This window comes from Camelus bactrianus, chromosome 5 (genome assembly GCF_048773025.1).
Source record: "Camelus bactrianus isolate YW-2024 breed Bactrian camel chromosome 5, ASM4877302v1, whole genome shotgun sequence".
Taxonomy (NCBI): Eukaryota; Metazoa; Chordata; class Mammalia; order Artiodactyla; family Camelidae; genus Camelus; species Camelus bactrianus.
Window position 1 is genome coordinate 52804820 of NC_133543.1, and position 26688 is coordinate 52831507.

Genomic DNA, 26688 nt, shown 5'->3' on the forward strand with positions numbered 1-26688 from the left:
GAGTGTTAACCACTCCCCTCTGTTGCTAGGCAGGCTCTTAGTGCGTCAGCCTCCCTTGTGGATTTCTCTCACCTGCCCGCACTTCTGTAAATTGTCCCTTCATTAACATCTCTTCAAAATCCAAGCCGTGTACATCTTTTTCCTGCTAAGACCCTGACTTGAACAGTGTATTTTCTAGACCAGTCTTGTTCAATAAAATTATAATGGGAGTCACACACACACAAAAAACTTTCTAGTAGTAAAAAGAAACAGAAGTAATTTTAATATATCTGAACACATATCCCAAGTACTATCATTTTAATATGTAATCAATATAAAAACTTATTAATGAGATTCCTATTTTACATTCCCTTATTCACATGTCAAAACTTGACAGGTATCTTACACTTGCAGCATGTCTCAATTTGAACCAGCCACCTTTCAAATGCTCAATAGCTACATGGGGCTGGTAGTTACCATCCTGGACAGTGCAGTTCTAGATACTGTCTTGGGGCTGGAGATACAGAAATGAAAGGTAATATCCATACCATCACAGAGTGGATGTTCCAGTAAGAAAGACCGACAAGTAAACCATTACAAAACAATGTGGTACAGGCATAACTGGAGCTATGCACAAGGTGCTATGGAAAAAGAGCTCTTTCTACCACTGGGGTTTAGAGAGAAGAGATAATAGGTAACACTTAAGTGAATCCTGAACACTGATTAGGTTTCCACCAAGGAAAGGAGAGCAGAGAGAGTAATGCAAGCAGATAGAGAGTCCTCACATTGCCACCTGCCCTAGCTCATCAGGTCTTTTCTGAATACACTTGAAATGGATATCCCGACCACCTAAGGGCACTTGAATCCTCCTACTTATCTGGTACAGATCTGGCTAGATATCTGAAGTCTTAGCACAGGCTCTGGGGTGAAAAGTTTTCAAAGGGAACTCAACAAGGCAATAATGGGGAGGGTGCTGGTGAAATGCGTGTGTGGGGAGAAGGCCTATAAACACCCTGAGACACCTTGAGAGAACCTAGATCCATTTTCCAAAGCAATGTTAATCTGGCCACTGATTGGGTTAGTTGGCTTAGGTTCCTGGGTACAAAAAGCCCAGTTTTATTTTCCTCATCTTATCTCATCTGTTTCCTTTGCTATTGAATAAGTGTTGTCACGAGACAGACACTAAAACTCATTGTTCCAGGAGGGAGGGTATAGTTCAGTGGTAGAGCGCATGCTTAGCATGCATGAGGTCCTGGGTTCAATCCCCAGCACCTCCAATTACAAATTAATAAATAAACCTAATTACTCCCCACCAAAACCCCTCATTATTCCTATCCTTCAGAAATGCTTCTTTTGTTGCTGTTTTCATCTTTTGTCCTTTTATGAATCTCATTTCTCTAGTGGTTCTGAGGACTTAAGGCCCAATATCAACATCCCCAAAGTCTGTCTCAGATGAAAATCCTACTGCCTTTAGCCAAAAAAATGCCTGACTTTTCCCATTTCAAAATACAGACTCCTTATAGGGCAGCTCAAGAAGTTCTTATTTCCTGTCTGAGAAGCACTGCTGGTTTTCTGCCCTTTGAAGAGAGGATATGACAAGTGGCAGTAGGGAATGGTCACATCTTTCCTGCCTCAACTTACCTTCTCAGCATACTTCATCAGATATTTTGGAAGATTCACAGGACTCTCCCGAATCCCCAACTTGTTTTCAAGCATTGAAGTACCTCACACATCTAACAATAACAAAACAGAGGGGCTCACCTTGCAAGCTGAGTCCTTCATGCGAGGTTCCTCTGATCCTCTTTGGGAAATAATAAAGTATCCTAAAGTATCTCTGGGTAATTCCATTGTGCTTAATGGCTGGTGAGGATTTTTAAGGATACCCAAACAGTAATGAGAGAGGAAAGGAGGATAACTATTCTTAGATACGAAAAAAGAAGTATGCACTTAACTCAGACAAACATTCTGGTGCCTTTCTGGATGAGCAGAGCTCTGATTTCCAGGAGGTTGGAGAGCGATGGCTGTTTATGGCCTTTGTCTGCGGCAGTCAGATGGTATATACACTGTAGCCTGATTTTCCTTGTCTCCTTCTTAAATCAACCATAAATCATTTTCAATGCCGAGCTTTCCACAAAAATTCCCTGTGGTTTCTTGTGGTCTCGTAGTCCAGCTACCACATTGCGATTCCCGTTGGCAATAATGTCAGCATCTGTTCTCCATACCAGCACTATTTGCAAATACTTTGAGACCAAGTGCTTGATTACTACTCAAAAGTTCAACTTCTATTTTCTCAGAGCCAAAACACATACTGTATTATCCAGTTTAAATAGTTTCCAATCCTCATCTGGGCAGAGGGTTTCTTCAGTTCCTCCCACTACTCATATTACCATTTTTAAATTTCTCTTTCTCCTTTTCTTTCCATTCATTCAGCGTAGAGACAATTAACTTGGGTCCTGAACGTGGCTAACTTTGCCCTTCTGAGCTGTGCTTCATTCCCACCCCAAGGATTTCTTCTACCCATTAGGTTGTGAACTCTGAGTTCTTTTACTCCCAAAGGCAACTTACTGTTACTGATGCCACCTTTTTTTTTTTCCTTCTGAGTGGTCTCGAGTCAGCTCTCAGTGTGCCAGGAATCAGACAACGATCGCACACAGAGAATCAGTTGCTCTTAAAGAGAAATTTCCATGGTTTACATCTGGCTATATTTCATCTCTCTGGCTTAAAACTTCCACTGTTTAGTTTATTTATAATGTGCATGTGTGTACATGGTTTGTTTTTGGTTTGGGTTTTATAAGTGAATATATGTATGTGGTTTGCTTTTGGTTTTGTTTATTTGTTATTTTTCTAAATGACTTGGTTGAACAATTCTTCAGCTGAGCTGGGTGTGCCATTCTAAGCACTGTCCACAATCAACATTTTTATCAGCTGCCCCTTTTGCAGAGACACTATGTTTCTGGACGTGTGAGAGAAAATATGTACCGATACACCACTGTGTAAGTGTGTACACATACATATGCAAAGCTAACACAGAAATTAAAACGAGAAATGGGAAAATACTTTACCAAACCCAGCAGACCAGAGGAATTACATCTATATTATATAAAGAAGTCTCTTATAAATCAAAATAGACATGTGTTGACACAAGGACTAGAAGAAAATTTAAAATTATAAAGAAAATCACTAATATCTTATGACATAACTAATACCAATGCTCCTACTAGCTCTAAGTCTAACATTATTTTTAAGGTCCTCCGTGTGTCAGGTACTATTTTACATGCTTTACATTTAGAAATCCATTTAATCCCACAGCAACTCTATAGATAGGTACTATTATTAGTCTGTTTACAGTTGAGGAAACGGAGCCACAGAGAGGTTAAGTGACTCATCCATGGTTACACAGCCAGATAAATGGAAAAGGGCACAATGAGACAATTCACAGAAGATAAAATCTAATCACCCATGGAAAAATGTTCAAGATTGCCAGTAATCAAAGAAATGTAGATTCCCATTAAGTATCATTTCATACCACACCTTTGTTGAGGCGATGGTTAAACTGTCACTCTCCGATACGGTGGAAACTATGCAAATCATAGTAAGTTTTTAGGAAAGCCATTTGTCAATACGTATAAATAACTGTAAAGAGGCTCTCTTAAACAGAGTAATCACACTCCAAGAATTTATTCTTAGAAAGTTATTCAAAAGAAGAGTCATATGAATAAAAAATTTGCTGCAGCATTCTTTATATTATCAAATATTGAAAGCAATCTAAATTCCCAAATATAGAAATACCTAAGTAAACTATGGTATATCAATGAAATGGAATAGTATGTAGCCATTTAAACTATAATTATGAGTGATAATGATAATATAAAAATGTTGGATAATGTCAACTAAGGTAAGTCAAATATAAAATGTTACCTATTTGCAATTATATAAAATTATGTATAAATACGTTCAAGGACCAGAATGGAACATAAAATAGAAACACTTGAGATGTCAGGATAGCAGAATTTTTCCTCTACTTTTAATTGCCTTTATTTCTGTTGTTTCCCATATGATGGCAAAACCAGGAATTGGGAAAAAACAGAAGATCTGTTTTTGCCTTTTGATAATACATAATTTTACTGACAATTTACGGAATCATTGACTTTTAGAGCTGAAAGGGACCTTATCGGACTCTTGGTTCAACTTCCTGATTTTATAAATAAATACTCAGGCAGAAAAAGAATGACTTGCTCAGTTGCTTATATTTAATTAGGAGCCAGAAATTAGAACTCCAAAATGACTCACAATCATTTAGGGTACATTTTTTGCAGAGAAATTAACTTGTTAGGACTGTACCTTGAAATAGATCATAGCCATAAAAATGACTATTTTAGCCTAATTCTACTTTCTTATCTGCATTATCAACTGCCTCCTTTCCCCACCTGAACATAAGCTTTACGCCAAAGCAAGAGCTCTAACTCTTGACTGTATGGTACACATCGTGCATATTTTTGGCATTTCAAAGAATGTCAAAATATTTATCAAGATGAGTATTTCAATAACAATGGGCAAGCTGTTAGTCATTTTCCTCTGACGGTAACAGCAGGCATTCAATTAAGATTTGATAAATCAATTTTGAATTTAAAACTTTAAAGCATTTTAAAAATGTTTTCTAACACTGACTAAAAAATATATTTAAACCTCTTAAAAACTAATTTCTGGGATAGAAAAGAAGAATATGAGTATTATATAAATGTTTACATAGATCTTGCAAAGAGGCCCTCATCTACTCACCCGTGATCACAAAAGAAAAGCATGTCTTCAGAAAAATAAGACCCAACTGGCAGGTGAAGTGCTCTACTCTTAAACCCATTTAGATCATTTGATTCTGGCTGGGCTCTCTGAAAGGACAGATGAAAAACAAAAACATGGAAATGAGGCAAAAAAAATTTTGGAAGTGGCAGATTTGAGTTGTGGTAGCAAAGTTGTTCCAGTGTAGGGGGGTTGGGGGCAGCAGTTATGTTGAGCCCCCAAGACTGATTTGCAAGAAGTGTGTATAGGACAACTTGAGGCCATGCTGTGCTAACTGCTGGGATTCAAGCATGCCTGGGCAGAGTGCACTGGTACAGTGAGTTTCTGGGGACATCAACCAAACAGCACCAGCAGCCAAAGTGATAGTGTTGGCTGCTCCCACCAATGCCCTGTACTTGACCTTCAGCAGCAGCAGGAAGCAGCACCAGCATTGGTACTGGGACAGGAGCTTGGCCCTCTCACTGGGCTTGGTGGAAAGCTCTGGGCGCCATTTAATAGAAGAGAGCCGTTGAGACACTCTAAAAGTGAGGAAATAGAGACAAATAAGGAATAAGAGAGGAAGACTTTTAAGGAGAAATTGCTTATACACACAATCAGTAGTTTCAAGTTACTATTCATATATTTAGGTTAGAAACCTATTCAGATTTAGCAATCTCACTCCACATTTTTACAACTCCAAATCAGTTCAGAACTCATGGAATTCCCTGTGATATTTTCCTTTCAGTCACACTCTGCGTGGTTCTCCACCCTGGCTAACCATCAAAATCTCTGAAAGAATAAAAAATAAAAACCATGGTTACCAGGGGGTAAAGGGAGTGGGAAGGGATAAATTGGGAGTTCAAAATTTGCACCTCTTGGGGAGTGATGGAAATGTTAGCTATCTTGACTGTGGCAGTGGTTTCATAGATGTATACATCTATCAAGACTCATCCAAATTGTACATCTGAAATATGTGTAGTTTACTGTACAGAAACTATACCACAACAAAGTTGTTTAAAAAAAGAAACACACACACACACACACACACACACACACACAGAACAGCAGTGCCCTGCGTCCCTGTAGACAGATAAAATCAGAATCAGGTGGTGGGACCCAGCCATCAATATTTTAAGAGCTTCCCAGGTGCTTCTTTGGAAGGTAGCCAAGGTAAAGATCCAGTGTTCCAACAGAAGCAGTTAAAATCCTTCTAGAACAATTCTAGTTTTAATGCGCCTGTGGATTACCTGGGGATCTTGTTAAAATGCAGATCCTGATTTGATTGGTCTGAGGCAGGGCCTGAGATTCTGAATTTCTAACAACCTCTCCTGGCAATGCTGATGCTGCAAACCACCTTTGAATACAGAGAGGATCTAGGATAATTAGATCAGGTGACTCAGGTGAATTAGATCTCAATTCCAGAACAGAATGAGCAGAGATAAGCAACTAACAAGACAGCAATAAATAAAATTTTATTTTTTAATAAAAAGGGCAGAACAGAAAGTGTATACAGCCTCATTTTATATAACCCAAACTTCTAACTTGGTCACCTGATCTAAATATTCTTTAGAGACAAGGAAATACTGAAATTGGTAGCACGGACCTTTCCGTATTGCCTCCTACCTCCTGGGTTTGCTGCATGTGTCATACTTGTGACAATTCTTAGGACCAAGCCTTAGGGAGCACATCTGGAGGGAACATTTGGATTGACATAGCAGGGAAGCCAAGGTCACAGGTAAAAAGATGAGCATGAACTCTGAAGGCAGATGCAAGATCAGAAAAATAGAAATGAACACTTTTGTCAGAAGGCAGGAGGCTGGAGAGCTGGAATAAATGCAGTGCCTAAAATTTCAACAAAGGACCTCAACAAATGCCGGAGTGATTCTTTCCTGTTGCGTCAGCACACTGTGCAGGGAGTCAACTTAACACCTTTGCTTGAGGCCCTCTCCATTTATGCATCAGTTCCAACCACAAGAGTTGGTGAAAAGTCTGAAACCTTTCCAGTCTTAGTGAAGGGTTTGATGATCCTAGAGCATTCTTAGTGGTGGATGTTATGAGAAAGTACTGTGGTGGTGGGAGCCCAGGATCACTCGTACTTAAGCCTTCTTTCCGGGGACTGAGTGATGAGAGTGTGTGTAATGTTCTAGGCTGAGTCCGAGTGCGCTGGGCATAGTGAAGAACGGTGGGAGAAAGGGTGGTGTGGGTGGAAAGTGGATGGGAAGGGCAGAGAGCTAGAGAGAGAACATAGCAAGTACATGATTTGGGAAGGTCAGGTTGAACACAGGAACTAGTTTTTGTTCGTTTTTTGAAGTATAGTCAGTTACAATGTGTCAATTTCTGGTGTACAGCATAATGTTTCAGTCACACATATACATACATATATTCATTTTCATATTATTTTTCATTATAGGTTACTACAAGATATTGAATATAGTTCCCTATGCTATACAGAAGAAACTTGTTTATCAATTTTATATATACTAGCTGATATTTGCAAATCTCAAACTCCCAATTTATCCCTTCCCACTCCATTTTCCCCCGGTAACCATAAGATTGTTTACTATGTCTGTGAGTCTATTTCTGTTTTGTAGAAAAGTTCATTAGTGTCCTCTTTTTCCTTTCTTTTTTTTAGATTCCACACATGGAATTTTTCTCTTTTCTGGCTTACTTAGAATAATGATCTCCAGGTCCATCCAGGTTGCTGCAAATGGCATTATTTTATTATTTTTAACTGTGGTAAATTACACATAACACAAAATTTGCTGTCTCAGCTATTTTTAGTGTATAGTTCATTGCCATTAAGTATATTCACATTGTGCTACCATCACTAAGATCCATCCACAGAACTCTTTACATCTTGAAAAAACTAAAACCTTGGCAACCTTAGTCTGCTTTCTGTCTCTATAATTTGAATATGGTGTCATAGTCCAAGAAATCATTGCTAAATCCAATGTCATGAAGCTTTCTGTCTCTGTGAATTACATGTACCTCATATAAGTGGAATCATACCTTGTCCTTTTGTGACTGGCTTATTTCAACTAGCATAATGTCCTCAAGGTTCATCCATGGTATAGCATGTGTCAGAATTTCCTTTCTTTTTAAGGCCAAATAACATCACTTTGTATGTACATACCATGTTTCGTTTACCCATTCATCTGCTGATGAATGCTTGGGATGCTTCCACCTTTTGGTTATTATGAATAACGCCGCTATGAATGTATATGTACAAATACCTCTTTGGGTCCTTGCTTTTAATTCTTTTGGATATATATCCAGAAGTGGGGTTGCTGGATCACATGGTAATTCTATTTTTAATTTTTTGAGGAACTACCATACTGCCTTCCATAGACACTGCACCATTTTACATTCCCACCAAAAGTGCACAAGGGTTCCAATTACTCCGTATCCTTGTCAACACTTGTTATTTTCTGTTTTTTGATAGTAGCCATCCTAATGGGTGTGAGGTGCTATGCCATTGTGGGTTTGATTAGTGACATTGAACATCTTTTCATATGCTCACTGGCCATTTGTAATTCTCCTCTGGAGAAGTGTCTTTTTAAGTCCTATGCTCATTTTTTAATCAGGTTGGCTTTTTGTTGTTGAGTTGTATATATTCTGGATATTAACCTCTTATCAAATATATGATTTGCAAATATTTTCTCCTGCTCTGTGGGTTGCCTTTTCACTCTGTTGATTGTATCTAGATATACAAAGTTTTACATTTGATTCCAATTGGTCTATTTTGGTTGTTCTTATTGCCTGCACTTTTGGTGTCATATTCCAAGAAATCATTGCTAAATCCAACGTCATGAAGCTCTTCCTCTATGTTTTCTTCTAAGAATTACAGTTTTAGGTGTTACATTTGGGTTTTTTGATCCATTTTGAATTAATTTTTGTATGTGGTGTAAAGTAAGGGTCCAACTCAACTCTTCTGCGTGTGGAAAAACTGTTTTCCCAAAATAATTTGTTGGAAAGACTGTTCTTTCCTCCATTGAATGGTCTTGGCACACTTTTCAAAAATCATTTGAGCACGTATGCAAGGGCTTATTTCTGGCCTCCACAGGGGCTAGTTTTTGAGTTTATGTGATCAGGTGATGATTGTGGCAAGAGATGAGTCAGATCAGGTTCCTTGCTGGGATGACCAGCTCAGGTGAATGGTGACTGAGATGGGATTTTGTAGCACTAATGTCAGGGGTGGGGAAGGTCTCGCAAATCTCTTGAAGACAGCCTGGATCTCATCTCAATTTTGACAGATTGGATGGGTTGTGGTAACGCTGGGTGGTACTGAGAGGTACCGTAAGCAGAAGTTCTAAATTCTGTGGCAGGAGGTGATCTGTGTGGAGGTATGGGCAGCATTACTAAAAGTGACCTTAGACACCAAAGGGGCTATACCTTGAGGACTTGTTTCACATGCTTTGTTTGGCTTTTGCTGGGTGGCACGTGTCTAGATTTATTCATGGAGGGCTCTGAAAAGGGTCTCCAAAGTTAGGATGCCAACTGACATGATGGGTTGGGTAGACTATGGTGGTCAAATGGTGGTGGCCAGCTGAAGCCAAGAGATTTAAGTAGAAGATACCACATTTCGGACAAATGGACACTCATCCTACATTGTAGGCATCTAAAGAGCAAGAACAAAGTCTTACTCATTTCAATATTCTGAGTCTGGCAGTTTTGGGCTCATAGTGGACGAATGCTTAATATATGTTTGAATAGAATTGAATGTAAGCCAAAGAAATAGCAATAATTTGAAATAAGAAAACTCAACTCTCCATAGTTAAGAGAAGTTTCTTGCGGCTAACTTGAATTATTTATATTGCAGGAAGAGTGCATTTCTCCTCCCTTCTTCAAGAAAGAGAGACTTGATCACTATCCTTCATAAAAAAAAAATCTATTAATTACCACTTATTGAGCACAATTATCTCTAGGCATCATGCCTTGCACTTGACATGCATTATATTTAACCCTTGCAACAATCTTCAGATAAGCAATATCATCTCCAATTACTGATGCTCAGAGATGTAAAGTGTCTTGTTTAAGGTTACACAACCAGCAGGAGTGAAGCTAGGCTTTATATTCAAAGGGGTTCCATGTTTCTTCTCTGAGAACCCTTTTTACTTGTTTCTACCCGCAAGCTATCACTCTGATCTTCTAGTGTGCTCTTCTCCTAGGGTTAATAGACACATTTTCTTCAACCTTTAATCATGGCTCTTATAAACAAACTATTAATAATCTTTTACCTGTCTCTGGCATTTCCCCAAGTTCTCCAAATTCTTTGAGTTTGGCATCAACCTAGCACTTAAAAAAAAATCACAAGTCTTGCCTTCGACAAAAGAATTGAATCACCTCTCTTTTCATTTTACGTCAGCATAGAAGCTGTTTTGCACCTATTCACATCCTCACAAAAAGTCAAATTTTTGAAAAAGTGAGCAAATAAAAGGAACAATAATCACCGAGAACTCTGGTGAGAGCTGAGTGATGAGTGAGAAGTGCTGGTCTACCGTGAGTCAATACAGAAGTGGTGCTCGGCAGAGCTGCTAGACCTCCTGGCTATTCATCAGCTACCTAGTAAAGATTTAAGTGTAGTATGGTTCCCAGAATAAGTCACTGGTTATAACTTTGGAGGTTCATTCTGTTTGCAGTTCCCAGTATTCTAACCATGTACAAGTGTCAGTGCATAGCCTGTACATCCCACCCATCACCAAGGCTGAGGCTTACAGACCAGGTAAGCTGCCACCAGCTTACAGTTAATGCTGGTGTGTCTCTCTAACCAGACTACTCAGCAAGTGACAAAAGGACAGAGTAGAGTCCACTCCACGCTGCTCTAGCCTCAGTTTATGTGGGGTGTGTTTTATCCAGCACTTGGGAAAGGTTTAGGTAATTCCCACTTCTGTTGTTTCTTGCCATGTGGAGGGACAGCAACTGGTGTGACTCCTGGTCTCTTTGGTCCTGTCTTTCTCAGTCCTGGGAGTGGTGAAGTGACTTAGCTAATAAGTGGATTTGGGAGATGAATGAGGCATGTTTAACCCACTCCTTTTTTGCTCTTTCTTGGTAGCCAGCAGCTACTCCGTAAAAGGTTCCACAGCAGCAGACCCCACGAATAGAGCCCTGTGGCTGTCCAGTGCAGGTCTTGATTCTGGGGTTTAGGACCAGGAGGGCAATTGTTTCCATACATACTGAGCCATTCTCTCCACCATCAGATTCATCAGTAATTAAGTTCATGTTTTAATCTTCATCTGTTGACACTGCAGTCTTTCTCATTTGGTTTAACATGTGGGCAGGGAACACAGGGATAGTATTTCGAGGGTCTTTCATACCTCAACAGATGGTGGTGATTGCACATTGTGATACTGTCTCGTAGGCTCTTCTGGCCTTATTCTTCACTTGTCCTCCACTTATTTCCTTGCAGAGGGTCAGCAGATCTTGAATCACTTGGTGACTCTATTATACCAATACCTAATCTGCTCCTTTCTGCAAAGTAGGAGCTAGACCTTCCTCTGTCACAGTGGGGAATGAGGATGATCTTCTGGCTCGGTCAATGTCCCCTTCTGCCTGCATCCCTCTGGGTGTGTTTATCCTAAAGCTGTAGCCCATCCTTCCAGGTTTGCAAAGATGAATAAATTCATACTTTGTAACAAGTCATAGTAGAAAACAAACACAAGGGCTCTGGAATCAAAAGTAAGAATCAGATAAAGACATGTCTTTCCTCTTCTAAAAAGTATCAAGAACAAAATGTCTTACTAGCCATTTCTGTGATATAATTCAGGTAAACAGAAAAAGAGCTCATGGCCTCTGCCGCCTTCCTATTCCCAAGGCTCAGTGAGGGCTCTTTCTTTGGCTCTTCCTGAGCCAGGCCAGGGGGCATTTAAGTCTATAGTTTAGTTCTCTGAGGTTCAGTTACAAGTCACCCTTGCTACAATCTTCCCTGACCTTGCATTTTTCTTTGGGTCACTGAAACAGTATTTGGCTATTCTGCCTGTGAACATTGCCTGCTTTCTCTAAGTCAGACTACCAGCTGCTTTTGCTGGTAGCCTTTCCCAGTGGTGACTCTCTGTGCCTGGCTGAGCTCTAGAGGAATGACCTGAGATTCCTTGTCACCATATTAATATGGGAAACTTCCTCACTTGGACCTCATCTAAGCCAGTAACTTGTACCTCCCCGCATATGGTATTTTATTTGCCGTATTATTTTATATTACAGATTAGCTAAAGACAATGCCCACTCCAATGTAGTTAAGATCTGTCAGTCAATGTTTTCTATTTTTATCATTCAACTTTCCCACCTCAATCATCTTTTAATGTAAAAATGCATTAATATACAAAAGTACAGTCTCCAGGCTTAGAAGGCCTGTCTCTTTGGAAAGTTACTGACACCCGATAACAGACTATGAATAAATTCACCAAGGCAGGATGAACCAAGAGTAACTTATATTCATATATAAACATAATTATAGTATAGATAACAGTTGCAAAATTTGAATAAAATTTAATGTAAATGTGTCAAAGAGAAGAACGCACAAGACTTACAAAACTTACATGAAATAAGAAAATGTTCAACTGAGTAATAACCACAGCTTCATTAACTTGACAGTCTTTGGGACTTAGAAATGAGGAAGTTCAAGCCAAATTCCTTGAGTGTTACAGTTCCTCTGGTACCAGGCCTGACAGTTGGCAATGCAATGGGAGTAGGGGTCAGCCCTGCAAGTGTTGTGCGTCGTTTTCATTGTAGATAAGATCCACCAAACAGGGAATTCTTTACTCTTGGGAGTTTCCCTGTGCTCATGACCAGCTTCTGCAAGCACAAGGAGAAAGAATGCTATTAAAATGACTTTTTAAAAAGCCAAAGCTAAATGACTAAACATTAACTTTTGAGGAATGGGGGGAAAAAGAAACCTATGGGGAAAGAGTCAGTCTGCTTATCCAGGGAACGAGCAGAATGAATTCTCATTCCAGCTTGGGGCTGCTGGGCACCCAGATCCTTTCACTTCGGGTAGAAAACAAATCCTCAAGTTGCTACCGAGCCAAACTTTAAAGGCCAGTCAGGAAATGAGCAGCACTCCCGAATGGGGAAGCCCGGATCAGTGTTTTTTCTAAAGTAAACAAAAGATCTGCAAAAGTATTTCCTTGTGCTTATTTGGCAAGAGAAAGAAGCACCTGGAGAGTGAGTTAGAAAGAGAAAGCATATAAGACATGGAGTAAAACCAGGATGGTTATAATGAAGCTCTGTCTCACTAATCTCCAGAGCCCCAGTATTCTCTTCCAAAACAAAGCTTCAAGTGATGAGACACTCAGAAGGCCTGCTTGATTAAGAATACATTCATGAGGAGGATAAATAGAAAAGATGCTTTTCTGGATCCTGAATTTCATCTTCATTTGGATTTAAAAAAAAAAAAAAAAAACCTTTAGTTGGGGAGGGTATAGCTCAAGTGGTAGAGTGCATGCTTAGCATGCACAAGGTCCTGGGTTCAAACCCCAGTGCCTCCTCTAAAAATAAATCTAATTACCTCTTCCCCTAAAAACTTAAAAAAAAAAAAAAACCTTTAAAAATGTCTTCTAGAGAGTCAAAGTGGAAATATATACATTAAAATAAATGAGAGCTGTGAAGGAAGAAGTATGAGCAAAAAGAAAAGCTATTATCCTCGGAGACAAATATCCTTGCTTCAATGCAGCCTGTGACATTGGCAATTTCAGCCCTTCTCTTTCAGGTGATTTTCAGCGCGAGATCCCAGTGCTGCTTAAGAGGACGCTGTCTCAGCTCACCTGAGGGAGGGGGCTGTAACTAAAGATGCATAGAGAGCCATCACATTCTGTTCAGCAGGACAGCCTCAGGAGAAAGCCAAGTTACTCTTGGGAGGTGAGAGAAATGAGGCAGCGACTGCATAGTGTTGCTTGTGTTAAGAAGACAACATTAAAAACAACAACAAAAATAACAAGCTAGTGTGAGTGGCTAAACAGCAACTCATCCTTAATTTTAGGAAGTCTCACAGTTTTAGGGTCTTTTTCCCAATGAGAAAGGCTTAAAGACCTGAAGGGTGATTGCCCTTCCCCAAAGTTTTTTTTTTTTTTTTTTGAAACAACTCATGATGAGATATAAAGATTAACTCAGAAAAAAATTAATTTCTGCTTTTTCTGCAGTGAACTAGGAAGTGTCACATAAAGGAGCAATGGGTTGAAAACACTGCCAAATAATTTGCATAAGGATAACAAAACTCATAGTTTTCCTGCACTAAACCCTAGGAGAGACACAGCTAACTGAACACCGTAACTATTTGAAATCCATGTGCTCCTAAATACTTTTTTTTCTCCTTATGTAATGTTAAGGTGTACTTATCCATTCACCTGCCTCTAGTTGTTCCTGACTAAGGGTTAAGTGTTTGTGAAGCCACACGCACTGTAAAATCCAAAGCAGCTGTTCTAAACTCTTGGACAGTGGTGGTGCCTTGTAGCTTGCCTTTAGTAAGCTTCGGGGGTAGCTGAGGGTGGGCTGTCTTTTACTATCTAGAGAGTTTAAAAACAAATTGGGGGTTTGGGGAGGCAATTGAGTTTATGTTTATTTATTCATTTATTTGATGGGACTGCTGGGTTTTGAACCCAGGACCTCATGCATGCTAAGCATGCACTCTTATCACTGAGCTAGGTTCTCCCCCCACCATGTGGAGGTTTTAATGTGCTCCATCCAGCTCAGGCCAACCTGGCTTACTAGAGGTGGGGTTGCTTGCCCTGAGACACTTCAGGATGGTGCCCAAGGGAGCTGTGCTCTGCAGCCTCCTGGGCCCCTCCTGCAGGTGAACTTACATTTTCAATTTGATGCTGTTTTTCTGACCCTCTGTAGGCACTCACCCGTGGAACTATTGTTACTTGCTTGTTACTGCATGTTGCTGATTCATACTCAGAGGAAAAAGTAATTTTGTCTTAACACCTCTTCCCTGTCATTTAAGGCATATGCTAATGAAAGACAGATTTTAGCATCCACTCTCCTCTATAGCTTTGAGGCCACAGTACATATTCACTATAAATGAAGATGCAACTGTTATTTTACTTCTATTTATACTTATAACTGTTCCAAAGCCATCTTGCAGGTACCTTTGTGCCTCTCAAATCCCAAACCATATTCCAAGGAATGCTCAACATTTTATGCTTGAATTGGCATTAATGTGGCATTAATGTACATACAATGTTTTAAATAAAGACGTTTTCACTCATACCTGCTTATTGACACTCCCTGATCACATATTTTAAATTATGCTGGAGCAGATCCCTGAGGACATCTTAAAGGTTTTTTACCCCCTTGCATTTCGGATTGATTTTTTCTTTCTTTAAGTAGGGAGTATGCAAGTGATGGGTGCTTTGCATGCTCGGTGGAGGAGGGGGGCCAAGGGGAAGGCTGAAGCCCAAGGGGGTGGGGCGAGAGCAGAAGTAAGCACATGCAGAATGCAGAAAAGGACTGTTGGCAAGGTTTTGCTTTGTCATTTCTCTCAGTTTCTTTCCTTCTCTTCCTTCCCAGTTTGTAACTGTGGACAAGTGTGACCTACTTATTTCATAATATCACTGGATCTAGAATGAGCTGTCACCTTGAAGATCATCTGATCCAAACTCCCACCCATGGCTATAGTTCTCTGCTTGATTCAGGACCTCTTTTTCTCTTCCAGCAGCTTTCCTGAGCTGCATTTGAATCTATCAACTAAAAGTGCACTGATGAGAGTAGAGGTTTTGGAATCAGACAGTTCTGGGTCCAAATGTGTTTCTGCCACAGACTAGTGGTAATATCCTAGGCAAGTTACCCAATACCTCAGAGCCCCAGGCTCATCTGTTATATGATTATAATAAAAAATAATTCATAGGAGTTTGAGGATTAAAAGAAGGAATAATGTAGTATATAAAAGTGTAGTATATGAAAGACTTAGCACCCAGAACTAAGTTAAGAGCAGCTAAGCGGTCCAATAGGGACCAAGACCCATGCTTCCTGCCTGACTCCGAGGCAGTAATTTTTACACCCATCTTATTGTCTTTGTCACAAGGTCTTATAAAGCCATTGAAAAAGCTTCTGTTGCTGGACTAGTTTTTACACTGCCTTGCAAACTGTAAACTATGCTGTTATTAATAACAATACCTCTCATATATTCAGTGCTTTAGATTTTACAATGCACTTTCACAAGCAGGGGGAAAATACCCTCGCCAACATTTCTACTGATGACTAACAGAGGCAGGAGGCAGAAAGAGCAGAGGCCCTAAAAGAGGTCTATTAGTGATGCAAATGTGAAGTTATCTGCTCTTGTGAGGAGCATAATAAACATTAAAACCAATTAGAAGTAACAGTGTGTGATATATTCAGGCTTCAGAACTTGGCTTTGATGAGCTGGAAAACCAGAGGAACACAGCATAGGAGTTTGGGGGCCAGGATTTAAGTTATCTGACGTTTAACAGTGTAAATGGTTTGGATGCCCAGGAGGGCAGCTCTTTGCAAATGAGTGAATAATTTTCATGTACAAACTAGAGTATAGCATCGATGTAGACTGCATAATGGTAGAAACCTCGATGTGTTCACAATTTAGAGTCAGAGCATATGGAACTGAGACAAGCAAAGCAAATAAGTTCTCAGAAGTCAACATTAACTGGGTGTTTCAATTCGACAAATGTGTCATAACGAAATGCCAAACTTTTAATAATAGAAACTGCTACCTTGGCTTTCTCACAACCTTCTGAAACAATACTTCATGTGTGTGAGAATTTTTACATTTGGAAAATGCTCAAAAGTGAGTTTTTAGAATGGAGGAAAATGGAAGGTGCCTTTTTAATACAGCATATTTCATTGTTTCTGTATTGTAAGATGAAAGAATATACCTTCTTCCGTTAGAAAGAAAATGATCCTTTTGAAATTCAGCTCCCTCAGAAGATGAATTTTTAAATATCTAACTCTGTCTAACTAGTCCTAGCTTTCTGGATATGAGGGAGAAATGAGAATTTCATGCAGTTTTCAAATATTTTAAACTAATACCCAAGCAGATACATTTGCTACATTTCATCATTTCTTAATATCTGTAGGCAATATTCCAAATCCAGTCTTTCTCTTTTTTTTCCCCTGCCAAAAATCTATCTTTTGTCTGGCAGCAAACTCTAAGTAGGGGGTTGATTCAGGTAGGCTAAAGGAGAGAAGACTGACCAGACAAGCAGAAGACACCGATAGAAATGGCCCGCTGAGCAGTCATGCGGAATAGGAGGTCTACGCTAGACAGAGCCCAAAAGAGCCCAGTCTGTGTCTCACAGTCCAAATTTGGTTGATGTATTTTTGAAGTTTCTAAAGGTTAACTGCATGCTGTAATACATTATAGAAAGACACGAAGCAGAATTTTACTGTGCCAGTCAAGAAGCTGGCTTGAATCTGCTATTTAGGACCGAGAGAGACAGTACAATTTACATGTGTGAGAATGTGAGAATAATTTTACCTTCTGTTGTTTTTAAAACCACCTTGGGCCATGATTTTTAAATGGAGACACAAGAAGATCTGCTGGGGGTTCCCATAGCAACATTAACTTATCTAACTGCCCTTGTTGTATGTAATACTTTTGTTACTAGTCTGGCTTTTAAAATGTACACGTTAATTAGGAAATATAACTGAGTGAAGAGTCTCAGGCAAATTTTAACTTTTACATTTACTGATCGATTCATGTTTAAACAGAAACTATGATACTGAAGTTCTGAGGACTTGCTACCAAGGCAAGTATGTGTAAAAACCCTTACATGGTCTTCCTTGCCCCGATCTCTGACCTCACTGCATTCCATTCTATAGACAACTCCTCAATCAGTCTCTCTAAATCTGTTTATAACATGCCATGGCTAGGATGAAACAGAAGCAAACCAACCTCAGATGGCTCCAGTCCAGAGATAAGAACTCAATGCACTCTTAACTCTAGGCTGCCTACAAGTTGATGCTCCATTCACCTTTTTCCCACCATTTTGAATCATGAATGTCCCAACCAAACATACCTGTCTTCTCACTATCTTCTGAGAGCATACATTCAAGGACTAGCCTGAGACCCACCTCCTCCCAGAACCCTGATTCTTCCCTCCCTTCCCACAGCTGATCCTTCTCTCACTTCAGAACCATTACTACTACTGCCACCACCACTATGTGACATGTTGTTTGTGACTAGGCAGCATCCCTCCCCTCTTTTTTGATAACACTGTCTTGATTTTCCTTTGAGGAACTTTCTCCCATTCCATACAGTCTGGTGGTGCTAGCAATTAAGCAGCTCTGCCCCAGCCTCTCAAGAGGTGCATCCATGATTCAAATCGGACCAATCACATTCTTCTAGGAAGTTGAATTTTAAGTGAATTAAAAAAAAAAAAGTTGGAACTGATTATTATGCTGGTGGTCCTATCAAGAGATAGTCCATTTCGCCTAGATTTCTGTGGCTCATTATCAAAGTCTGTTAACTGATAAGCTCCCTATTTGAGTACCTCCTCGTATATTATCTTAGGCCATGATTTAGAGGCTTGGGATGTGCACATTTTGCTTTGCCAGCTAGAGCCTGTTTATGCTCTCAGAAGACAGGGCTGGGTCTTTATTTATTGTATTATTCCATATAATTCAGCACAATGTGAGTACTCAGTAAATGTCGTACAACAAATGAAAAGAGGAGTCAGAAATTCCATTTTTACCAAGTGCAATTTGCAAACCAACTTATATTCTTTTTGAGGCAAAGTGGTAAATAAATTTGTAACCACTATAATTTAAGAATTTTCCTAGATGAAACAGTTGTCTTAGAGCTTACAACTTGTATACCTAAGAATAGCCTGAAAATAATGTTAGCATTGGTCATACTTCCACAATTTTAGGAAAGGAAAGAGAAACTCAAATTCTATTTCAGATATTAGTCTCTAAATTAAAAAAAAAAGTTTTGGGACAGACAACAGACAACAACAACAAAATGAAAACAATATACCTTTGTCTTGGTCTTGTGACTTTCCTTGGAAACAGGGTGAGCTGCCTCTCTGCTAACAGTTAACAAGGGAGGAGAGTTCAACTGTGTTCAACTAATACATAACTAAAGCAGATGATGTTTTTCACTTCTAAAAAATGGCAGGTTATGGTTTCTCAGAAATGATATGACTTGTGTCAGTAATTTAACTGAATGCTTATAAGACTCAAAGAACAAACAAAATGGTTAAGACACAATAAATCCAAAAGCTTGAGCATATTAAGTTTTGAAAACACAGAATATTGTGCATTCTTCCAAATCACTCAGATGTGCTTAAAATGCTCACAAGAGCCTATTCATCATAAATAGCAGGATATACAAATTCTCTTCTGCCTTTTCAAAAATGAAAGATTTACAAAAGACTTTGAATAGTATAATCCTCTGGTTTGTATCTTAACATGATACATAGTTCAGCCATGAGAAAGGAGTGAAAATACCAATTTGGAGCTTTTTTTGAGTCAAGTGTCATGGTTTCTGGAATTTGCCTTGAACCCACACTCGGTGCATTTTCACTTGTTTTTTCCTATTAACTTGTAAGCGACGATCAACCAGATTCTGCTTTTCGTCTAACCCAGCCTTGCAGAACATATCGTGGACTTCCCCTGTGAGACAAAAATGGCAATCAAACATATGGTATGTGACTGGGGCGGGGGTGGGGGCAGTCAAGAACAATGGAACATTAATGGAATGATGGGCCAGCTAAATTTCATTTATACCAAGAAACACCTTCTAGTATACATTGGTGAAGGAAACCTGTGACACCAAGTGGGTTTCTTCTACTTTACACAAACACACCAAGTATAAACAGTTGAGCACAGCAGGTGTAAAAAGATACACAACACAACAGGTTGCAGTCTTCAATACTTAGAAAAGTGCCCTTCCCCCCATCTGAGTTTTTTGTTGGTTTGCAGAGACCCCAAATGGCATATTATAAAAGTAAGTACTCACATAAGTTTGGGGGAAAGTCCTTGAATGCAGGATTCATTTTAAGTGCTTTTTTTTTCTAATGCTTTTTTAAAATGAGAAATTGACAAGAGATAAGTAATTTTCTAAGGACTCTTAAAATCAAATTCCCTCTTTTGGTTGTGGCATGTCATTAGTTTTTTTCATATCTGGGCTAACAGTACCTCCAAAACAGAAACTTCATTTGAGTATGAGGATGAAACAAGTGATTCTTTAAAGCAGTTTCAACTGGAAAAAGATTAAAAGGCAAAAAGGCCATTTTCAAGCTTTTACAGAGAACTTTTACATAGTCACCAAAGTGTGAAAACATCTAATATTAAATCAACTATTAAAGCCTCATTTTTAGAGCTTTTGAGTTTTTCCTTGCAAATAACACCCAAGAAGAGGTTTTATACTTAATTATTTTGTCTTATATTCAAGCATACCTTTTGTAAAGAAATATGCTCTGGTACCATCTCCTCGAACATAAAAATTTTCAGATAAACAATGCCCTAAAAAAAATTATGACAAGAGAAACTTAGTATTCCTTAAAAAAATCCACCACCACTACCACCACCACCAACAAAACTGATATGAAATATAAACACAGCGTTCTTTAAAACACACGAAAATAACTCTGAACTGAATATAGCATTACCCCTTTTAAAGCGAAGCTGAGTCTTATCATATCTTCCATAGTCCCGAAATAACAGCATCCCCCCAGGTTTCAGTAACTTGGACAGTCGGTTTACAACACCTTGCATCCTTTGAAAACAAAGCAGGAGACTCTGTTTGCACAAGTCTTGTTTCATAAGCCACATCTAACCTTCTTAAAGATAAAATAAGCAAAGCTCAATAAGGCCAAGGAAATCTAAGCCACAGACATAAGGGCAACAAAAACAAAAATATTTTGTATAGAAAGAAAAAAGGACGTGCTAAATAATCAGATCCAAAAAGCCTGAAACATCAAGAAATCACCCAAATGACAAGAGTAACTTCACAGAGCTTTATGTGTGATGTCAAAGCTGAACTGCAAAACCATAGACATTCCTGGTATTTATAGCAAATTAAGGTACTTCCAAGCCAGAAAACACTGCAATCATGTCATTTTCCTTGCAAGACATAAAAATACGCCAGAGCTGTCCCAAACTGTACACCCCTAACAGGGATCATCTTTTTCTGGCTGCTTTTCCTCCTGACTTCTTTATTCAGTTCAAAGGTACCATCATTCACCAAAGTGTAACACCTCAGAGAAATTTTTGACCTCTTTTATTTTTCTCTTCCACAACCATCTGGTCATTAAATTGCATGTCTTTTTTTTTTTACTTTTCTTTTCTTTTTTTTTTTTTTTGACATATTGGATACTTTCTCCCTCTTTTGTTTCCCACTGGTACTCCTTTAGTATGAACTCCAACCTCCTCCGGCTAGAAACAGAATCACTGCCTAACAGGCTTTATTATTCTCCCTGTCAATCCTACCTGCATATTATTGATGAATTATTCTGCTTGAAATGTTGGTTTTGTCAAATCATCCCTTTGCTCAAATTTTCATGATTTTAATCCATAGAGTAAAAATCTTAGTTTCCTAGTTGAATCCTAAAGATCACCTACAACTGGCCTCAATTAATCTTTCCAACATCCTTCCCACTACGTCCTAATCTAAAGCATCTTTAGCCAAACTGTTATACATTTGGCTCTGAACAGACCATGCTTTTGCCTACATGGTTTCCTCTCAAAGAATTCTCTCCTCCTTACTCTCTGCCTGTTTAAATTCTATTCACACTCCAAGCCCCAGCTCCATACTGGGAACTCTTTTCTTTCTTTCTCTTACTGTTTTTCCTACCCATCTGGTTCCCAATCAAGTATGACCCCTGTGACTACTCTTGACTTAATGTCATTGGTTAAGTATTCAAGGCCTTATGTGCACATGGGACAGAGACGGCAAAGGTTTCAGATCTCATATCAAGCCAAGTGACTGACTGGCTGCTTACAGAGATCCACTGAGAAGGACTCTTAAGACTCACTGGGAATGACAATCTACAAAATCAGCTATCAGTGTCTGCCCTGGGGAGAGTATGGCAAACGGCAGCCTGCATGCTAAGTCCTTGCCATCTCTGCCTCATCAAGCTACTTAAAGCCTCTGAGCCTTTCATATTTTAAAAACGAGGAGTTTGGATCAGATAGTCTGTACATTCCTTCCAATTAAAACACTGTTCAGTGGAATAATGGGGTGAAAGAGCATGTCAGGTTATGGAGGAAGCAGGTAGTGAGAAAGTGAAAGTAACTGAAAACAGGAGAGAACTACTACAGAAAAAGGTGGCATGACGAGAAGAAAAGCGCTTTTAAAAACTGGAACATAAGTACGAGAAAGGGAAAAAAAGAGTATTTTCCCTTGTTTATTTGATTACAGGTTATTTTCATACCGTGCTTACATCCTTAGGATTTGGCAATGGAAGAAAACTATATCTAAACCTTAAAATATTCACTTTAAGGATAAATGTTCTATATACAGAGAAAAATCTCTTTTTCCAATTATCAGCAAAACAAGCATGAAAAGAAAATACAGAAAAACAAAGAACCAAATACTCCAAAATGTAGCCTCCTCCCACAAATCCTTTCCTCCCAACTATCCTTTAAGGTCTAGGTTGTGAGAACAGGCAAGGGGTCGGGGGAGCTGCTTCTCTTCTCATCCCATCCTTGGCTCATAATGCAATTCCAGAGCCAGTTCCCGAGAACTGCAGGTGGCAGGGAGCTGGGTGAGAAGAATAAGACAAGAGTAGGAGAAATTCTTTTTTTTTTTTTTTTTTTTAAATCTGACTTGGGCCAACTCTGCTATCCTCACCCATCTCTGGATGGAGGGAGAGGAGGAGAAAAAGAAGAGATAAAAAGATGAGTGTCTACTATCTCTTCTATACTTGGACCTTAGGAAAACATATCATACTTTTATTTCACTAACAAGAAGGACAGTTACCTCTTCTTTTGTAGGCTCCTATGATTTATTCCCATTTATGCTGTGACCCCAAGACCCAAGGTCTAGCTGAACTGCTTGCCATTCATTTGTGCGTGGATTTTCCAAGCTAGCGAGAAGCTACTTTTCTAGAATTTTCCTGGGGCTGAATCTACTATCACAGTGCTAGATGACCCTAAACATACTGCCTTACCTTTCACTTACTCTTACCAGTTTCTACGCCTTCACCTTATTTTCAGATCATTTCCAAGTAGGTAAGGAAGTGGCTACTGACATGACACAACTGAATTTATTTTATAAAAAATAAGCAGAATGAATATATGTACTATAAAAACAATCTTCCTAAGATACCTGCTTCCCCTTCTCTTTAACATTTAATTCAAATCATGAAAAAAAATACAGTATCTAAACTAATTTCAAATAGTTGTTTTGAGGTCTTATTTTGAATTTAAACATTTCCTGTTATGGGTGTCAGATAGAAAATCTTGTTCGCTATCCACCTACTCCATCCTTTTAACTATGAAACAAAATACATAGCTGACATCTTTCTACCAGTACCTGAATAATGTCAATAGTCTAAACAGGTTAGCAGAAAGAAACAGGTTATAGAAACTGGGAGGAAAAAGTAGCTTCATGGAACTTGATATATTTCACCAGGTGCAATTATGTATTTCATTCATTATTTGGAAATGTAATTTGCTTTTCTACAAGCATTCGAAGTGCTCATCTCTGAATGAGAAGTGAAAGGGCAGTAAGGGCCCTAGTGACCTTGTAGTAGCAAAGAAAGAAGCACAAGATAACATGATTTCTTTGGGAAAGAGTCACACTCACTAAACAAAAAGTGGTTGCTGCCAAGTCTGTATCTACCATCAAAAGATTATGAAAACCCAATTTTAAGAAGCCATACAATTCCTGACATGTACCACACATGTGTCTTAATACAAAAGAGGTGGCAAATTTTAAGAAAAGTGATCACTTTAATTGCTGGTAATATCTCTTTGTGCTTCTTCTTTGGAGAAAAAGCTGTTATTTATTATTTCAAAATATTATGTGAACAAAAAGATTTAAGTCATAAATATTTAAATAATGCCACTAGGCCAACCTTAGATTACAAAGGTCCAAGGTTAATCTGGTAAATGTTAATAATAACCCCTAATTCCCTACTGGGCTTCTTTAAAACAAATATTTTAAAGCCCATCGACAGACCTGTGTGAAGCCAAACAGATTCACAGCCCACCTCTTCACAAACATTCAACAAGATGCTAAATCAAAGATGTTTGTTTCTGATCACCAAGTACAATTTCCCTCTTGGGAGTCTATTAGGCTGTTCTGAATTTGTAATTTCCTTGAAGCACTGTCACTTTTAATAGGTATGTGTCTTGCCAGAAGATGCTCGCTTCATTCTGACAGTGACAGAAAGCTCACTAATGAAGTAGTTTGACCAGTTTCTTTCTAAAAGTCTGAAGAAAGGAAAAACTGCATTTAAAAGGCTGCATATTATACATAATGTAGTTCACTACATTATAAATTCAAGAATTGTCATTTTTGCTTTGATAGCTCTGAAAGCCACTCCTGATGATGGGCTGTACACATCTGCCTTGCCCTTTCGTCTTCATTTACCTGTCAGGATGAATAGAAGAGAGCACAAAGACGAGGAGAATGACATCCAGGATCCCATCTGGAAAAGGGTAGGGTAAGCCATCATCGCAAACGTCATGAACAAAGGCACAGCACTGGGCTGCTCTGTAAGATGAGTGTGACTGTCGTGATAACGGAATGAAAAGAGAAAAAAAAAGTTGTCAGAAGACTTCTAGTATTTTTCTTAAATTAAAAAGATCTTTTATTTTTACTTCTCCTAAGTGCCTTTCCTCTATAAATCTGATTTTCTGATCAGGTGTTCTGCTAGCTTATTTCCAGCTGCTGTAAGAAATTAAGTCTAGCATTTGGACTTGATAATAAATATTCTCTGCAGTCCCTCTTTAGTTTTAAACGTGGAGGAGGGCAGTCTTTCGGGGTTAGTAGGCAGCGTTGTTGGAAGCCCACCCTGTGTTAAGGCAGAGGCACTGACATGGTCCTCGGTGCTCTGTCCCACTGCCTGTTCCAGGCCTCCTATGGCTGAAATATAAATATTCTACAGTATAATCAACATCAGGTAATGGTGATGATTGCACAACTCTGTAAATACACTAGAAATCACTGGACTGTGATTTCTTTAAAATAGTGAATTTTATGGTATGTGAACTATACATGTTGATAAAGCTGCTATTTTAAAAAAACTGCATTAGAGTGCACACACACACACACAATTTGCCTACAAAAACAACACTGGAAGGATATATAACAAAATAGTAGCACTGATTCACCCTGGGACTCTACGAAGCAAGGTTATAGGTGAATTTTATCTTCCCCTTCAGGCTTTTCAGTATTTTAGAAAATGCCTATAATAAAACACTGTTAACTCATTATCAGAAATTATGTTCCATGTGTTTACTATATATTTTTGTTAGTAGCATTTCCTTTCCTTTTCCATTTGCTAAAATTACCTCTTTTCACTATGATAATGCTTACTAGCATTTGGGGACAGGTCAAATAAGGCCAGGTTTCCATTACTGTTTTCCTTACAGTCTAGGACGTTTTAGATTTGTAATTATGTCTTTTCAGACATTTTTTCCAAAAATTTTAATTTAATGAGTGCCTACTATCTGCCAGACTGTGTGTAAAGCTCTAGGGGCACAAACAGGAATATGACCTTATAGGAGCTATCGGCTTTTCTAGCTCAAATCTATGTCGAATCCAAAACAACTTCTACTGTTTTAGGACAACAGCTTAGAAATCAGTTGATGATATGATTCACAGAAATAGTAAAAGCTCAGTTATAAATGGTCACAGATAACATCTGACTCAGTAACATTAAAAAAAAGTCACTTCAACATCATATAAATTAGACTTTTTATATAGCACTTTACAGAAAATATAAGGCATACCTTTACTAGCTCCACAGCTCCAGAAGCAAAATCACAACAATAAAGAAAGAACTCTGGAGCATTCCTATGAAATGGAAGAAACATTTAAATCTAGAGTCCAGATATGCTGAAGTCACAGAAGAAAGGAAACTGTAGGTTTGAACTTGTTAATAACTATTTCTTTAGTAGAATTTTGGACAACACTTGGCTTGGTATTTCTTCTTTTTAGATGCCGTTCTCTACAGTGGTGTGTGGGTGCCTTCATGTTGCTTCTGAACCAGCACTGTCTCAAATACTTATCAATTACAGGGTAACTTTCAAATTCCTGTCCTGGTTGTAGGGCCCTCCATTACTTGGGCCCACCTGCCTCATATCCCACCATCCTCTCACATGGGAAACCTCCAAAACCACCCACCAGCATTGCTCAATATTCCTCCAACCTCCACAGACACTCTTTCTTCTCTGCCTCCAGCCAGTGTGGCCTGTAACTTCTCTTGGTGTAACAAAGTTCTACCCTCTCCAAGGATCCGAAGACCCCTGTGTCCCTTGGTGTTTCATCCCTCTTCCTGTGTGTACAACTCATTTGCTCCTGAATCTCTCACAGAGGTTCTGATGCACTGAGGCTGGTGTGTTTGTGTGTGTGTATGTGTGTGTATATTTTTAGCAGTTGTATTTATGTGCTGTATATATATAAAATATATATTAATAGCAGGTAAATACAACTTCTAAAAAAATAAAACTGACATTAATTCTTTGTTATCTTTTCAAGTTATTTTCAAACTTTTATTGAGCCTCATATATGTACCAAGCATTAGAATACAAAGTAGTAAATGAAACTGTCTAATAAAATAGTAAGAGTATGGATTTGGGAGGCAATTACACTTGTGTTTAAATCCTGGATTTGCCACTTTTTAACTCTGACTTCTCCCAGACTCAGTGGCTTTATTTACAATATGTAAATAAAGTAAGCAAACTCAGGGCTTTTTTTTTTTTTTGAGGGGTATTTATCCATATGAAAATCCTGACTAATATTAATTGGCCTCCACTGAACTTAGACAAGTTCTATTTGGCCTTCATCTGAAATTC

The 26688-nt window shown here is 38.7% G+C and overlaps 1 protein-coding gene across 4 annotated transcripts in view; it reads right to left on the bottom strand.

Moving 5' to 3' along the window:
• Positions 1 to 6210: 6210 nt before the first annotated feature.
• METTL8 (methyltransferase 8, tRNA N3-cytidine) overlaps positions 6211 to 26688 on the bottom strand; it is a 74458-nt gene continuing 53980 nt past the window's right edge. For 3 of the 4 annotated variants that reach the window (XM_045512984.2, XM_074363883.1, XM_074363881.1), the window contains 6 exons: positions 25624 to 25687; positions 24260 to 24399; positions 20331 to 20437; positions 20119 to 20184; positions 18695 to 19332; positions 12163 to 12543 (listed from right to left, as the gene is read on the bottom strand). In XM_045512984.2, coding sequence (XP_045368940.1) covers positions 19196 to 19332; positions 20119 to 20184; positions 20331 to 20437; positions 24260 to 24399; positions 25624 to 25687 — 514 coding nt within the window. In that variant the 3' untranslated portion in view covers positions 12163 to 12543; positions 18695 to 19195. Of the gene's footprint in view, positions 11419 to 12162; positions 12544 to 18694; positions 19333 to 20118; positions 20185 to 20330; positions 20438 to 24259; positions 24400 to 25623; positions 25688 to 26688 lie in introns of those variants that run through there. The other variant, XM_074363882.1, reaches the window with a different exon arrangement.